Source organism: Daphnia pulex, chromosome 12 (genome assembly GCF_021134715.1).
Source record: "Daphnia pulex isolate KAP4 chromosome 12, ASM2113471v1".
In the NCBI taxonomy this organism is placed as follows: domain Eukaryota; kingdom Metazoa; phylum Arthropoda; class Branchiopoda; order Diplostraca; family Daphniidae; genus Daphnia; species Daphnia pulex.
In genome coordinates this window covers 7551349-7567970 of record NC_060028.1, presented here as the reverse complement: position 1 = coordinate 7567970, position 16622 = coordinate 7551349, and the positions used below count along the sequence as shown (strand labels likewise).

General features: G+C 41.0%; 2 protein-coding genes across 2 annotated transcripts; both read left to right on the top strand.

Annotated features, from left to right (window-relative positions):
* The first annotated feature begins 918 nt into the window (after positions 1–918).
* LOC124210095 (bumetanide-sensitive sodium-(potassium)-chloride cotransporter-like) lies at positions 919–6983 on the top strand. Its single transcript, XM_046608408.1, has 25 exons — positions 919–1397; positions 1484–1630; positions 1700–1810; positions 1891–2151; positions 2227–2374; positions 2436–2531; positions 2607–2792; positions 2869–2882; positions 2945–3001; positions 3075–3192; positions 3267–3406; positions 3480–3585; positions 3660–3748; positions 3820–4057; positions 4126–4247; positions 4635–4770; positions 4842–5053; positions 5117–5358; positions 5431–5573; positions 5636–5765; positions 5839–5948; positions 6041–6155; positions 6259–6401; positions 6475–6571; positions 6653–6983. Exons 1-25 carry the CDS (start codon positions 1209–1211, stop codon positions 6786–6788), a joined length of 3486 nt encoding a protein of 1161 aa, XP_046464364.1. The 5' UTR covers positions 919–1208; the 3' UTR covers positions 6789–6983.
* Positions 6984–9417: 2434 nt separating this feature from the next.
* LOC124208544 (bumetanide-sensitive sodium-(potassium)-chloride cotransporter-like) lies at positions 9418–15768 on the top strand. The gene is made up of 15 exons (XM_046606361.1): positions 9418–10077; positions 10180–10396; positions 11789–12280; positions 12368–12482; positions 12541–12680; positions 12747–13191; positions 13275–13532; positions 13590–13801; positions 13863–14104; positions 14174–14367; positions 14439–14619; positions 14690–14914; positions 14976–15136; positions 15209–15320; positions 15388–15768. The coding sequence occupies exons 1-15, from the start codon at positions 9761–9763 to the stop codon at positions 15521–15523; spliced, it is 3447 nt and encodes a 1148-aa protein (XP_046462317.1). The 5' UTR covers positions 9418–9760; the 3' UTR covers positions 15524–15768.
* The last annotated feature ends 854 nt before the right edge of the window (positions 15769–16622 follow it).

The following is a 16622-nucleotide window of genomic DNA, read 5'->3' as shown; positions in this document are numbered from 1 at the left end:
ACTTTTACGTAAGACGTGTTCCAAAATGGGAAAAAAACTATTCGTAATATTACGGTTGTGCTGGAATTAGTTTTATTGTGAAGGCTACAGATACCTCCAAAATCAAACCAAAAATGTCGACTGTCGAGTTATTCACCTCTACGATTTTGTAAGACTCCCAACGAATATTCTTTCAATTTTCAAAAGGACATTGGAACTTTTGAAAATGTATACATACAACATTCCGATTTAGCCATAGTTGACGTATTTCGAAAGCAAGCTTGCAACGAGATAGTAACCAGTTTTTTTTACCTTTTAAATTAACTATACTTATAAGAGGGATTTCAAAATCTAGTTTAAACTAGATTATGACATCGTTATATAAAAGGTCTGTTATAGAAAGTATCTGATTTCTTCATAAACAAATCAATCTAATCCAAGACCATTAATAGTTTCTTTTGAACATTGGGAAAATCCAACGTTATTTCCTTCGTAGACTTATAGGTGTGAGCGGTCATAAACTTTTCTAAATTGGCTGTAATCCCATTCAAAAGTGGGTCACTTGCACGGGCCAAATTCTGAATAAATAGTGCTCATCAGCGGCACCAGTCGACGACTACCCCATGCAGCTAGCAGGAAATGTGATCGCATTTATTCTTTAGTGTAGCGGAGAGAATCACGAGTAAATTGTCGTGAATATTCGTCATGACTACTCCAAATACATAAAACAATATGTTGAGTCGGAACGTACCGGTTCTACGGTGTTTGTCGCTATGTCAACCTGCAATTTGTTTCCCCATCCAGTGTGACCTTTAATAGTTTAGCTTTTTATATAAGAATGCATAACTCCCCTCCGGCTTCTTTTTTTTTTTAAGATGTAGAGTAGTAAGACTATAGCATCCTGTAACTTATAAATATTATTTGTCGTAACACTCGCTTATATTCAAACATGTAATCAAAGGTTCGTGAGGGACGCGGGAGAGTAAAAGAAACGGGTGTTTCTCGGCTTCGGTTGAGGCGACAAGATGACGTATGACTTTGATTAAGGAACAGCACGTCGGTGCCGGACAAAGGTAGTGACCAATGGAGGCAAAGAAAGAAACATATCCAAACCGGCTTCTGAGAATTAGGAAGGGTGGAGTTCCAGCACCGTTCCCAACTTATAAAAAGAAAGTCGATAGTTTCGCAGTCGGGTAATATCGTTCAACAATCTCGAATAGTGATTGACCATGTCTGAAGAAGAAGAAATCACGGTTGGTGATCAAAGCAATAAGTGTGGTATTCGTATACAAGTGGATCCGCCAGGCTCAAGTCTTCCGTCGGGAAATGTGCACAGGCCCAGCGATTTTGCTTCATTTAGAATCATCCCGACTGAAACCGTTCACAACAACAATCAGGGAAATGTAGTCCAACATGAGGTAACTGGAGACAATAAAAATCCAACTTTTTTAAAAGTAATGAAGTCTGAAATGAATTTTAAACAAATTAAAATTTAATCTATTAGATGTTGGAGGTTCCTAATCACAGAAGAAAGACCAACATTGTTACGTCAAATCTCCCAACAGTTCCATCCGGAGTAGAAATGGGAAGTGAAGCGTTCGAGTTATCCGAGGAATCAAAGGACTTGAAAGAATCGGGAGAGCAACAGGAGGTGCAATATTATTTCAAGTTATAAGACAATTTATGAACAGTTGTTTATGCTAATTGAATTAACTATTAGACTACAGAGTTTTCGAGACAAAGAAAAAGATCCGCCATCCTCCCACCGAATCTAGCCACAGTTCCGTCCGGAGTAGAAATGGATAACGAAGCATTTGTGTTAGCCGAGGAGGTATAACTATAATTATTAACTTGAAATGAATTGTTATCAAACGGTGTTCAACGAAAGGGAATGCATTTATTTTTATGCAGCAACATTCCGTAAATGGTCCCCCGTCACGTCGCATGTCGTTGATCGATACAAACTCGCAAAACAGCTTTCGATTTGGACGTGGAATCCAGTCCAGTCTTAGGCGACTGGGAATGAGCATGAACTTAAGTCGAAGGGGATCGACGTCGACAAACACGGAAACAGTTCCGCGCATCGCCAATTACCGCAATTTCTTCAATCTGCGATCCCCTTCTCGGCCGACATTGGATGAACTGCACGAACCTATTACAAGAAGGCCAAACGTAAACCATGAGTAGATTATATAACGTAGACAAGATATACACTTTCAAATAAACTTCCTTTTTTGAAAACAACAGCTTGCCAATCCTGATGCTAACGATATCCAAGAACCAGTTGGTGATAAATTCGGCTGGATCGAGGGAGTCCTCATCCGCAACATGTTGAGCATTTGGGGAGTCATGCTTTTCCTCCGAATCTCTTGGGTGGTGGCCCTTTCAGGAATCTGTAAGTCTAAATTAATTGTGAATTGATAATTAGAGTAAATTGATTTGTCATAAAACAACAGGGCAGACATTGATCATCATAGCTATTTCTACTTTCATCACATTAATGACGGCTCTTTCCATGTCGGCTATCGCTACCAACGGTGAAATAGGAGGAGGTAATACGCTAAAAAATACACAAACTTTACATAACATTTTTTCCTGAATTTTATTAATGACATTTCAATTATTAGGTGGAACGTACTACGTAATGAGTCGCGTTTTAGGACCAGAATTTGGCGGTTCCATTGGAGTTATCTTCGCTATCGCCAATGCAATCAACGCCTCGTTAAATGTTGTCGGTTTCTGCCAGTCGATTCAGGATTTGATGAGAAGCTACGGTGGAGCCGTTATCGTTGACGGCGCTGATAACGACATTCGTAAGTTTTATGTTTACTATGAGCTTATAGGCTACCCTTATAATCACTTATAATCTCTAAACTGGTTTTCTTACAGGGATCATAGGAACGGTAATAAAAAAAATCGAATCATAGAAATTTCATAATATTTTATAATGATTAAATAATCATAGATAACGATGATCGCCGTTTGCGCTCTTTGCGGGCTCGGGGCTAAGTACGAAGCGAAAGTAATAATTTACATTAATTCGTACCGTGGAAATTAGCCACTATATCGTTGATCACTTTTTACTTGCGATTCAGACACAAGGAGTGATGTTGGTTATTCTAATGGTTGCTTTGGCCAACTTTGTCGTCGGGAGTATCATGGGCCCAGGCAGTTCTGAAAAAGAAAAGGCCAGGGGATTCCTTGGCTATGACTGTAGGGATTATACTAAGCTTTCTATCCCTTATGAACAATTTTTATTTACGATACTATTTGATTTGAGTTTATAGTGGATCTCATCCGAGAAAACTGGAGCCCTGGTTACACAGTCACCGACGGACAAATGCAAGATTTTTTCTCCGTTTTTTCCGTGTACTTTCCGGCAGGCATTGGAATCCTGGCTGGAGCTAATGTTTCTGGCGATTTAAAAGTAATTAATTTTTCTCATTATTTCTTATTCGTTATCTGTAACAGACAAATAAAAAAAAATTAATTCCTATCAGGATCCAAATAGTGCCATACCCAAGGGTACGATCCTTGCCATCTGCATCACGAGCGTTTCCTATGCCATTGTCGCCATTATTTGTGGAGCCACTATGAAAAGAGCAGGTAAAAATATTTAAGTACCAAAAGTGAAAACATTCTTTCCGGTATAGATTTGGTAAACTTTGATTTGTCAAAAGCAACCGGAAGCATTGATGATTTGCGGAACGGAACTTACTTGGACTGCGTCTCCAACAACTGTACTTATGGAATTTATTACGACTATCAAGTAAATCTAATTTTGAAATCAATCAAACCTCTAATTTAATGAAATTTAATGTTTTTGTGTGGTACCTCTAGGCTATGACGTTAATTTCCGGTTTCGGCCCGTTGAATTACGCCGGCTGCTTCGCTGCCACCCTGAGCTCGGCACTGGCAAGTTACGTCTCCTGTCCGAAACTGTTGAAAGTCATTGCCGACGACAAGCTTTACCCTTATTGGCTGGTTGGAATTCTGGGTAAAGGATATGGTAAAGCTAAAGAACCGATAAGAGCATACGCTTTTACTTTCATCCTAGCGCTCGTCTTTGTCTTGATCGGTAAGTCCTCATATCTTCATTCGGAGTAATATAAGTTTGGATTGACGGTGTTGTTTGTTTCATCATAGCCCATTTGGACGTGATCGCTCTGTTGATTTCCAATTTTTTCTTGGCCACGTTCGCCCTCATGAATTATTCGACGTTTCACGTCAGTCTGGTCAAACCAATCGGCTGGCGACCCACCTTTAAGGTACAGGAAACCTCTGAGCTAATCGAGTATCCTATAGCGTAGCGGGCAATTGTCGTTTTATTTGTTTGTTAGTTGTTTTCTTTTTTTTTAATTGTTGATTTGATTTGGTGTCAGTATGCGCGGGAATGTTCTGTCCATTTCGTATAGATGGCGTGTGTTTGTGTTAGCTGGCGTGCTGAACGAATTTCAATTAGATTGACTGTTTACTTAATTTGGAAATGGGAAGTAAGAAACAGATTACGAAGTTGCTTGCGTCACGAAACAATCTTTATGCGCGAACTATACATTGCATTTTATATACACATCAGCTTTTTTTTTAAAATCAATCCGCGTTTATGTTTTGACATTGAATTAAAATTTTATTTTATTTGCTTTTTCAAATTTTAGTATTACAACATGTGGCTGAGCTTACTCACAGCTGCTTTATGCGTCGTCGGCATGTTTTTGATTAGCTGGCCGGTAGCCCTCATCACTATCGCCATCGTCCTCTTCTTTTATCTCGTCGTTCACTACAGAAATCCGGGTAAACTTTGATGGCGCACGAAATAAGTTTTATGACACTCAATATCTTTTTTAATATATTGCAACTTGCAGAGGTAAACTGGGGATCTTCCAGTCAGGCTCAAACGTACAGTGAGGCATTATCGAGCATACAGCAGTTGGTCCACGTCGAAGAACACGTCAAGAACTACCGACCGCAAATTCTGGCCTTAACCGGACATCCTGCCACCCGACCAGCTCTAGTCGACTTTGCTTATCTCATCTGCAAGAGTAATTCACTGCTCATCTGCGCTAATGTCGTCAAAGTGAGTTTCTACCGGAATAATATACCTGAACATCATATAACTTCAACTTTTTATTCAAATTAGGGCCAGCGCTCATCCGACGAGCGCAGTCAAACGATTAAAAAAGCTTACGAATATTTGTGGAAGCACAGAATCAATGGATTTTGCTCGTTAATTAACGACGTCAACTTGCAACAAGGAGTTTCAGCTTTGCTTCAAGTGGGAGGCGTTGGAAAAATGAAGCCCAATATCTTATTACTCGGTTACAAAAATGACTGGCAAGTCTGCGAGAATCACTCACTGGACCACTACTTTGCTGCTATACAGTCAGTATATCACTGGATCTAATAGTCTCCAATTTTTGTAATACTTATTACATTTTTATTAATTTATTACAGCACTGGATTTGATCTGCAAGTAGCTGTCGCCATTCTCCGTACGCCAGAGGGTCTAGATTGCACGTCACTGTTTACTGATTTAGAAGATAGAGACTATATTCTAAATACATTGGGTTCGTCCCTGAATCGTTCATCATCAACAAGTAAAACATTCCGTTCAAATCGCATTTGATATTTTATTTCTAAGACTTTTATAATCATGCAGCAAGCACAACTAGCATGGATTCAGTGCCCGAATCTCCAGCTGCGGAGTATCACGATAGCCGGTCTCCAGCAGAACGGCAGGATAGGCGAACGCGAAAGCGATCGTCCAAATTAGATCCACCAGTTTTGACGTATAACATATTTTGTTCCAATAATCACAAGGTAATTGTTAATACAATTTTTTCTGATTACAACCCAATACAGGGACCGACATGGCAAAGAGCTCCCGACGCATATTGTCAGTTGCATCACCGCCTTCCGACGTAAACAACGCAGAAGTTGCATTGACGTCTGGTGGCTGTATGACGATGGAGGTATAATATAGAGTATTCAACTGGCCGTCCTCGAAATATCTAGAGCAATGTTACCTTGTCCGATCTTATTTCCCAACATTGTTATTTATTAGGACTAACTCTCTTACTTCCGCACATCATCAACACCCGATCGAACTGGTCTTCCTGCAGGTTACGCGTGTTTTGCACCGCATCCGGACAAGACGATTTGGAGAACGAGCGTAAAGGGTAATTAACAAATTAGGCGAGAAAAAAAAAGAAAAGAAACGCTAATGGTCTACACACTCAAAAGAAAAACTTTATCCTTGATTATCACTAATTTGTATAACAGAATGGCTGCTCTTTTGGCTAAATTTCGAATCACTTATTCGGATTTGACCGTCATCAAAGACGTCAAGCAAGCTCCCAAAGAGTCGACAAGAGCGTGGTTTGACGGCCTCATCCGGGATTTTTATGGCCGTGACCAACTCCCAGGTAAATGCACAACGCGCTTAAAGCTCAAATCAGTCATCGCGCATTTCAACTTTTTGATCTGGTTTCCATACAGTGACTGAAATGAACGCTCAACGTGCCAAGACGGATCGCCATTTGAGGCTGAGAGAGATGTTGATGGAACATTCTTCGTCGTCCAGTTTGGTAGTCATGTAAGTTGGATCAAATCCACTTTTAAATATAAATGAATACCCTTTAGATCGAATATCAAATACTGGTTTTAAAAATTAAAGGACATTGCCGATGCCCCGTAAAGGAACTGTTGGCGCCCCACTGTACATGGCTTGGCTGGAGGCCTTGTCCGCCAACATGCCGCCCTTCTTGCTGATCCGAGGCAACCAATCTTCGGTTCTGACCTTCTATTCTTAACACCAAATTAGCCGAACATCATATAAAGCAAAACCGGAACAATCCAGTTCAGTTGCTTCGGTCTCTAATGTTAATTCAGTTGTTTGCGGTGACCTTGTTATAGTTATTTCAGTCTCTTTTCGTGCGATAATATTATTATACGTATATATACACACACTACTAACAAAGAAATAAACGAACTTCGTCCTAACGGTATATGCGCTCTAAGGTTACTATATAGCTAGTATACAGTATATATACTCACCGTTCCTTCTGGGCTGGATGAATAACAAAAAGTTCTTCTCGTATCTTGGTACCAAGGCCGCCAATAAACTCTCGGCCTATGGGCGACGGCAGCGGCGGCGGCGGGCAATTTTTGAAAAATCTTTCCTCGGGGCCAGCTGGCAAAGGTATCCAGTTTTCGCTTGGAAAAACCACCTGGTACGGACTGGTTTTTCGCTCATCGTTTAGGTCAGGGTGTAAGTAATAAACCTCGACCGTGTAAAGACTCACCCATATGACCATAAGACCCGGAAAAAACCTAATCATTCGTTGCGCGTTGTTGGCGGATTATTTTATTTTATTTTTTCTGCATCTTGAGCGAATTTTCCGCGGACAATCTATTATTCATGTGGGTATTTAGAACAGAAAGAAGGAGAACAAACTAGCCTTGGAAGCCGACAAACTGTTTCCAGACATGACACATAAGTGCCAAGTGAAAGTCCGTGTTTTCTCCTCAGAAAGATTTGATTCGTTCAAGTGATTTGCGCATTTTGCGTAATACTTTCGAAAAAATGTTAATGCTGGCTTTCCAGATTTCTAAAGTGTATGCCTAAATAATTGCAATGTCCAAATTGAAATTGCAGGGTCGTACAGTAGGTTGGATAAAACAATTTATAATGTGGCCAATATCTAGCGCGAACCGGTTTCTCAGAGCTGCGGCTGCATAGTTATCAGACCTGCAATAAACCAGTGGTATTGAACAAACCGTTGTTTACATCATGTGATGAGTTTGTCGTGTCCGGCTTTAAAATTTTCACGACTCTAATAAATTCATGATTCTGGTAAGTGTGTTGTACCTTTTTACTTCCTTGTGGAATTTACTTCACACCCGTACACCAAATGATCTTTCTAATCTGTCAGGCTTCGGGTCATCAGCAGCTTATGTTGCTAAGGTACAAAACACTGAAAGTATAATCAGGACATGGGGATTTTTATGGATAGTAGCAGGATGCGAAGTTTGGCTAAATAGTCTTAATAAACGAGCCCCAAAGCCCGATAACCTAAATTGTCTATATCACTCATCGGCTTTGATTCTTTGCGTTCAAATCTTATAAACAGACAACGTTGGGTGGAGTTAGAGAGGGGGGGGGGATGAATTAAAAAAAACTAGGTCAAGGCATTTACCTATAAATCAGCAGACACACACATAAGAATTAAGGCCTATATTTTCCAATGAGGTTCATCAACATTCCGTCTGTCTGGATTAGTCCAATCAATTTAGGTGAACGCAGACACATGTGAGAGGTCTGTTATTAAATAGGGGAGATCCCGTCTGAATAGTTTTGAAATGTGAACCGCAATTTTGAGAGTTTATTCAATCTCGGACCTGATGTTGATTAAAATTCTGAAGCAATAAGCATGGAGTTTATGAGAAGGTAATTTTAATAACAGAATATATTCAGGGAGTTGCGAAACCCCCACGCAGTTGTAAAAACGAAAAACGTGCTGGTAGTTTCTTTAGGGTGCGACCTCAAGTTGCTTTTATTTTATTTTTTCAAAGACGTGTAAGTTGGCAAGCCATGCGTTGCATGTCATGTATGCCGATGTATGCAAACGAGGTAGAGATTGATAGAAGAACGGTATTGTGGGTCAAGTTCGCCTATGAACTAATAACTTATTTGGTTTTTCGACCGATGTAATTGTTCTTGACAAGTTGTTGACAACTTGTTTAATGCCTACATTCAGGGTTTTTTACTATCCTCTAAGTAAGTCAATTTCCGTCACAAAACATGGCATAATAAAGACATTAACCTACATCGATTGAATTGACCGATTATATTCGATTTACTCGTTTGCAGTAAACCGATTTTCCTAAGGGCAACTAAACACTTCAAAAGATTTGATATTCGAACACCAAGAGTGGGAGAATAACGCAAGTAGTTTATTGGCGGTGTGTGAATGTCAAGTGAAGTTGAAAGAACACAAGAACTAGTTACTTGAATGTTGAAGGTCGCAACGCCAGCGATAACAAATCGGTCATGAACGTCATCATCCTCATGCAAATCTGTTTTCCACATTCTCCGCCGCATAGTTTTGATTTTGATTATACATTTGTTTTGTTTTTATAACGCCAACTCTCTCGAACGGATGTCAACAAATCAAATGTTCTCATCTTTCTCTTCTAGAAACCGGCAGCATTACAACAAACTTACACCGGATGTACAATATGACGGTAAAAATGTCACGTCTTATTAGTTAGAACCGGGGCAAAACAATTACGGGATGTAATAGGCGTGGATTACCGATGAAGACACATAACAAAACAAATACCGTACTGGTACATCATCCACTTGGATAAAAGAAAAAGAAAAACCGGTTCAAGTCGCTAGGTGATAAATGCGAGAGAAAAAAACTAAGAGGCAGCAACACGATTTATAATAACGTAATAGAGAGAGTGTTTCTCAAAGTGCGCTCGCACCGAACAAGAAGGTTTCCCAAGGACTCGCAATCCAATAAAAAGGCCAGCAAGTGAAAGGAATGGAGTCCAATTCTCTTTTATCCGCCGTGTGATCCCCTTCGTTACATGTTTCTCCATTTTCTGTCCAAGACGATGGCCCGTTTCTTGGCCGACGTTATCGACTGAACTTTGCTGTGCTTATTATAACTACATCGCCCATACACGATTTTCCCAACTTGTCATTTTATAGGCCTACCGTATTACATATACCAACGTGGACTAATCCCAGCAATCGTTTTCCCAGTAATAAATCATGGAGAATCAGCATCACTTGGGTGGCGGGAGTGTCAATGTCATGCCGAATCACGGTGAGGAAGATAGTCGCCAGCATCCGCAGCGGGTCTCTCGCTTCAGCATCCAGCGTCTGGACACGAGCGACATGATGGTGGCCAATAACGTGCCGAGACGCCGGGCGTCGGTCAATCACGGCCAGCAGCAATCGAACAACGGCAGCAGCCGTTCCGAATTCGTCGCTTCCTCTTACATCACGATGGACGACATCAATTTGTCTCAACCTGTTCGTCCGTCGGCCAACGGACGCAGCGCAAGCGTTCGTGAACACGCCAAAGGGTTGATATTTTTGTTTGACTTATTTTTTTGTTCCCTGTCTCATTTGGTATCCTGGAGTTGGAGCAATGATTGATGGAATGCTGCGCAATTATCTAATTACAGAGTTGGTCTGCTACCGGCCGTCCTTGACCAGAACCGCTACGGAAATGCTTTGAAAGCTCATCTCCGCGACAGCGTCCGCACCAATCGACCTCTGCGACATCATTTGAGTCGCGAGACTTTGCCATCGCTGGACAACTATCAAGCGCACTCTGTGGCGAACCGTGCCACACTCGAGGAGCTGCGTCTCGGTGCCGATCATCAACAAGGCATTCAAAAGGTATTTCAATTCTTCATTTCTTTTACGAACGCCCCGATTCTTATGAACGAAAAGACAATTGAATTAGAATTGCACATTCGGCCATTGCGTTTCAAAATATGGATAATTCTGAGAAAAAGGCAATTTACCTTATTATTTTGAATTGAGAATCGGGGGGAAGAAAAAGCCTTCGAGTTATTAGAACAATTTTGCGCAATTTTGTCATTTACGAATTCAGAACGAGGACAAGTTCACGTCGGTCATTAACCACAAGATCGGCAAATAATCCAACGTATTGGACGTCGTCCACCTAGAAAGAGAAAATTCTATTACAGAACGCAGAAAGGTTTTTCCTTTTAGACTTTCAGTTTTCTTATTGCCAAAAGCCATTCAAGCAAGGACTCGTGAAAGGTAAACCATGGAGAACCAAGGCTTTCTTCATATACTATATTCGATCAGTGATCATCGCCGACTTAACTTAACTATTGGGGACTTCCCATGTATAGCCAAGATATTTTTAGATTTGAGCCTGGTGCTGGACGATAGCATATAACAGAGAGACTTTATATTTGAATATAGGTGGATAGATGTAGTATTTCGTTATCCCAATTTCCGTTAAAATGTTAAATGCCGTATAGCAATAAATAGAGGGTAAACGACCGATTCGTTTGCCCCAGTTTAATTATCTTTTTTGGTGCTCTGGGTGATCTCATATGACCTTCTCACATAATTTAATTACGTTTACTAGCCTACACATGGCTTTTATGATGTAGGTACAATAAAACGTGAAGGTCAAACAACAGTCACGTTTCAAGTACAACGCCTTCAATAATCAAGTGTAGGGATATTAAATCTGTTAGAATAAGAATCAAGATAACTATCGTGCGTCTAAAGTTCCGAAACGATAATAAAGGCGGCGACGAAGAAATGTAAAAATAACAATTACACTGAGAAAATCACGCTGAAAATTGGTACCTGGTTAAAATCATCTACCGTTAAAAAGCTGCTTAGATGCCATAATTACCCGAAATGGCACGATGGCGAGCCACTCGACTTTCTCATGCGTTTCAAATGAATGTTCACACACAAGTTCTTTTCCATCATGCTGGTATTATTTTTCTTTATTATTATTTTTTTTTACTTTGCGTGGCACCTTGAGCGCGTGCCGTATAAAATTATCCACAAAAGTTAAAACGCAGAGGTATAAATATAACCACTAAAATGTTTCCCAGCTGAGCCGTTGGCAAAATATACCGTGTGTTAAATATTTGAAATCGGTGGTGGTCAAATTGTATTTCCCCGTTGGTCATTTACTCATTTCGCCAAGACCAATTATATTTAAGCGCTCATTTCATCTTAATTCTAATTAAATTTTCTTTTGGAATGAATTTTTTTTATTTTTTTTAAATTTAGGGTGGGAATTCCGGACAAGTGCCGGCGGTTGGTGGTCTTAAATTCGGCTGGATCCAAGGCGTGTTCATCCGATGCTTGCTCAACATTTGGGGTGTCATGCTTTTCCTTCGCCTGTCTTGGGTCGTGGCCGAGGCCGGAATCGGCCAGGCCATTTTGATTGTGTTGCTGGCCACGGCCGTCACTTCTCTAACAGCTCTGTCCATGTCGGCCATCAGTACAAACGGGCAAATTAAAGGAGGAGGCACGTATTACATGATATCCCGCTCCCTTGGTCCGGAATTCGGGGCGGCCATCGGCATCATTTTCGCATTAGCCAACGCTGTGGCCGTCTCACTTCACACGGTCGGCTTTTGCGAAGCGCTCAACGACATGCTCGAAGAGCTGGGCGTCCAAATTGTTGATGGCGATCTGAATGACATCCGTATCGTTGGATCCGTCACGCTGGTTGTCCTGGCAATGATCGTCGGCATTGGAATGGAATGGGAAGCTAAGGTAAGTGCATACCGTACAGTTTTTTTCTGGTTATTTGCGGTTGCGGAATTGTTTTTGATTGACCTTTCCGTCATCCGCAATATATAGGCTCAGTTACTTTTCATGGGCATTTTGGTGGTGGCGTTGGCCAACTTTATCCTGGGAAGCTTCTTGGGACCGTCTGACATTGACAAATTCTCCAAAGGATTCGTCGGTTACGATTGTAAGGCAATTAATGAGCTTGATGAAATATGAAATATGCTGATTTGTTTTTATTTTAGTCGAATTGTTGACATCCAACTTTTATTCCGACTACCGTGTTTTCGACGGATTCCAACAAAATTTCTTCTCCGTTTTCTCCATTTTCTTCCCGGCAGCCACAGGAATCTTGGCCGGAGCCAACATCTCCGGTGATTTAAAGGTACAACAAATCTTTGCTTTTAATTCAAATCACCTCTAAATGTTGCCATTATGTCTCTCAACTCAGGACCCCTCAGTGGCAATCCCCAAAGGAACTTTATTGGCTATTGCCGTCACATCCTTTTCTTACATCATTTTCGCCATCATTGCCGGAGCGACTGTACTCCGCGACGCCACCGGAATCCCATCCAACTACAACAACACAGTGGCTACCATCAACGATTACATCGAAATCTGCGCCGAGCAGGATTGCGAGTGGGGATTGCACAACAGTTTCCAAGTAATGACGTTAGTCTCGGCTTTCGGACCCCTGAATTATGCCGGATGTTTTGCCGCGACCCTCAGTTCGGCGCTGGCCTGCTTCGTCTCGGCTCCGAAAGTCTTCCAGGCTCTATGTCAAGATCGACTCTTTCCCCATTTGCAATATTTCGCTAAAGGTTACGGCAAGACTCAAGAACCCCTACGTGCTTACATCCTGACTTTCCTCATCGCTTTGGCTTGCGTTCTCATCGGTAAGATCGAATACGTGATAATATTTTAGATTTAGAATTTTCTTTTTTAAAAATGTGTTGCGTGTGGTTTGACTTGTATATAGCCCAGCTCAACATTATTGCTCCTCTGATCACAAATTGTTATTTGGCATCTTACGCTCTCGTCAACTTCTCCACCTTTCACATCGATCTGATCCAGCCGGTCGGCTGGCGCCCTACTTTCCGCTATTACAACAAATGGCTGAGTTTATTAGGTTGCGGACTTTCTGTCTCGGCCATGTTCTTGTGCAGTTGGCCGACAGCTCTGGTGACATCCACCGTAGTTATGACCCTGTTTCTTATAGTCAAGTATCGCAAGCCAGGTAACCATTTTCCGCTGCATAGGTGCCCTATAAAATTCTAATTTCTGAATTCTTCAGACGTCAATTGGGGTTCGTCGGGACAAGCGCAGGTGTACAAAACAGCGCTGATCACTGTTCAGCAGCTGAGTAACATTGAGGAACACGTGAAAACGTACACGCCACAAATTCTCGTCATGACCGGATTACCAAACATGCGACCATCTCTCGTCGACTTTGCTTACCTTCTCTGCAAGAATAATTCTTTGATGGTTTGCGGCGACATCGTTAAGGTATAACCACACCATTATTTGTTGAATTGGCGTTTGATTATCTAAACATTTGTCTTCGTAGGAGCGGCAGAGCCACAAACAACGTTCGCAGCGGATCAAAAAATCATCTCACTGGCTTCGCTCTCACAAGACGAAAGCCTTTTATTCGCTGATGGATAACTTGTCATTCCCCAGCGGAGTCGGGGCCTTGTTGCAGGCCACTGGAGTTGGCAAAATGAAGCCCAACATTCTTCTACTCGGCTACCAAAGCGAATGGCGCACTCACAAAAACAACGAAATCGACGATTACTGCGCTGCCATCAAGTCGGTTTAAAGATTGACATTTTGTTCGAAACATTTCAATAATTTGAAATTTGGCAATTTATGTTATAGTACTGCACTGGAGATGCACGTCGCCGTAGCGGTGCTCCGCGTTCAGGAAGGGCTCGATTACACTGGCATTATTGGAGATTTTGACAGCATGGAGGATTTCAGCGGTGGGAAACTAAAGTCGGAAGGAATCGACAATCCGCAATACACCAATACTTTGGAAGGCAGCATTGCCTCCTCGAATGCGACACCATTCAGTAAGTCTATTATCATTTGCTGATTTGAAAAAAAAAATTGTGTTTAATTTCCCAATTACATTCTTATATAGCCATTTCCGGAAGTGTGAACAGCTCCTTGTCCGAATTTACACTGGACGAAACTCGAGGTGGCAAAATCAGACGGAACAAAATTCAATTGTCGTCAATGGAAAGCAATGTGACCAACATCACCTCTGTCTCCAACTCCTCCGCAGAGCAGAGGCATATGAAAAAGTCTCGAGTTTTGTTCAGGTATGGATAAAAGAATTCAAATTCAATAACCGAAATTGATTGGAAAAATAACGCTATTAAATATTCAAAGGGATCCACAAGGCAATGAATTGCCTGCCGAAGTGCAGAACAGCATCTGCCGCTTCCGTGTCAAACAGAAGCGCGGCACCATCGACGTTTGGTGGCTCTACGACGACGGTGGACTCTCTATGCTGTTGCCCCACATCTTGACGACGCGTTCCAATTGGGCCAATTCCAAATTGCGCGTTTTCTGTCTGGCCGATACCAACGAGGAACAGCGTAGCAAACAGGAAAGGTATACGGCGGTATTTAAAAAGGTTAAAGATTTTAGATAAATTTCTAACATGGTTTTTTAGTATGAGACTCTTGCTGGGTAAATTCCGCATACCCGTTTCGGATGTGGTTGTCATTCCTGATATGACATACCCTCCCTCCGCCCCAACCAAGTCCTGGTTCGACGCCCTGACTCGCGATTTCGTCCGCAAGGACGACGATCCGAGCATTTTAGATTCCAGTGGTGAGTTATTATTGGTGTCAACTATTTAGTATTCAATTAATTTCAATCTATTTTCTGAATCCAATTCCATAGTCCCAGTGATTAAAGAATCGGAACTGATGGCTCAGAAGCCGAAAACGTTCAACTTCATGAGACTGAGGGAATTGTTATTGGAGAACTCCACCAATGCAAATCTCGTCGTAATGTAAGTGTCCCTTTTTTCTTTAGAATTGCACAATGAAGATTTAAATATTTCGCATTTTTTAAACCAGGACGCTGCCCATATCGCGGAAAGGAACAGTCAGTGGCCCGCTCTACATGAGCTGGCTGGAAACACTGACGGCAAATATGCCACCCTTCCTCCTCGTCCGTGGCAACCAAGCATCCGTCCTCACTTTTTATTCTTAAATTATCAAACTTTCATTGGGAAAATCTTCAAGAGTATATCAAGTAAATTAGCAGAAAGGATATATGCGAGACAGCGAGAGGCAGCTACAATTCTTGGTAGGTATATATCTAGCATTCTTCTTGTCGGTGAACTAGGACGAATTGCATTTTTTTCATATTTATCCGAACAGATATATCATATTTATCATTCACATTATATCATTCTCATTTAATGTAAACTACCCATAATACAACTTTTAATTGCTGTTTTTTTTTTGAAATATATGCTAAACTTGTACAATTACCAATTTCACGCTAGAAACGAGAAGAATGCAGCTTTGTTTCTCACGATGTTATTTTCGCAGAAAAGAGTACGTAACTAAGTTACTCCAACTGATAAACCTTACTAGTAAATAATAAACATAGCATCGTGCAGTAGCGCACGCATAATTGTCCATGTAAAATTATAACAGTTTTGAAATCTGTATGCTCTTAGCTATATAGTGCAACATTTGTTATCACATCTGCGTTTAGGTTCTTTCCCACTTCCCACTTGCGGTATAAAATCTAAACTCCCAATGATAAAAACGAATAAATTCAGTTTTCATGCTATAAAAAATGGGGGCAAATTGATCGCATGTGACTTTTTCTCTGCTGATGGCTTTACAAAACAAAATTTACGTAGTACACGGGTTTTTAATACGTGTAAAGTTTAAAATAAAATTCCCTAGTATTAGTAAAACCGAGAGTAAAACAATACATGAATACATGTGTGCAAACTTAGGTTTGGTTACAAATCTTTGGCCGAATAAATCTAATGAATTGTTTTCCTACAACACAACCTCAAGACGAATCTGTCTGACAAAGCTGTATAGTTCGTACTTCGTACACATCAATCAGATTTCAGATTTGTTGGATTCCCCAAAGTGAGAATGAGTTTATATGGTATAATTATCTATCAGAAATCAGATCACAGTCTTTCTCATTAAATAGATGTGATAAGTCACTGTTTGGTGAGAAACGAGAGTCGGTGAAAGTGTAAACACACTCAGGGTTTTCTCATTAGAATTTCCGACTTGTCAGAAATCACATCCTTTGAACAAAAAAGAACAGAACAATC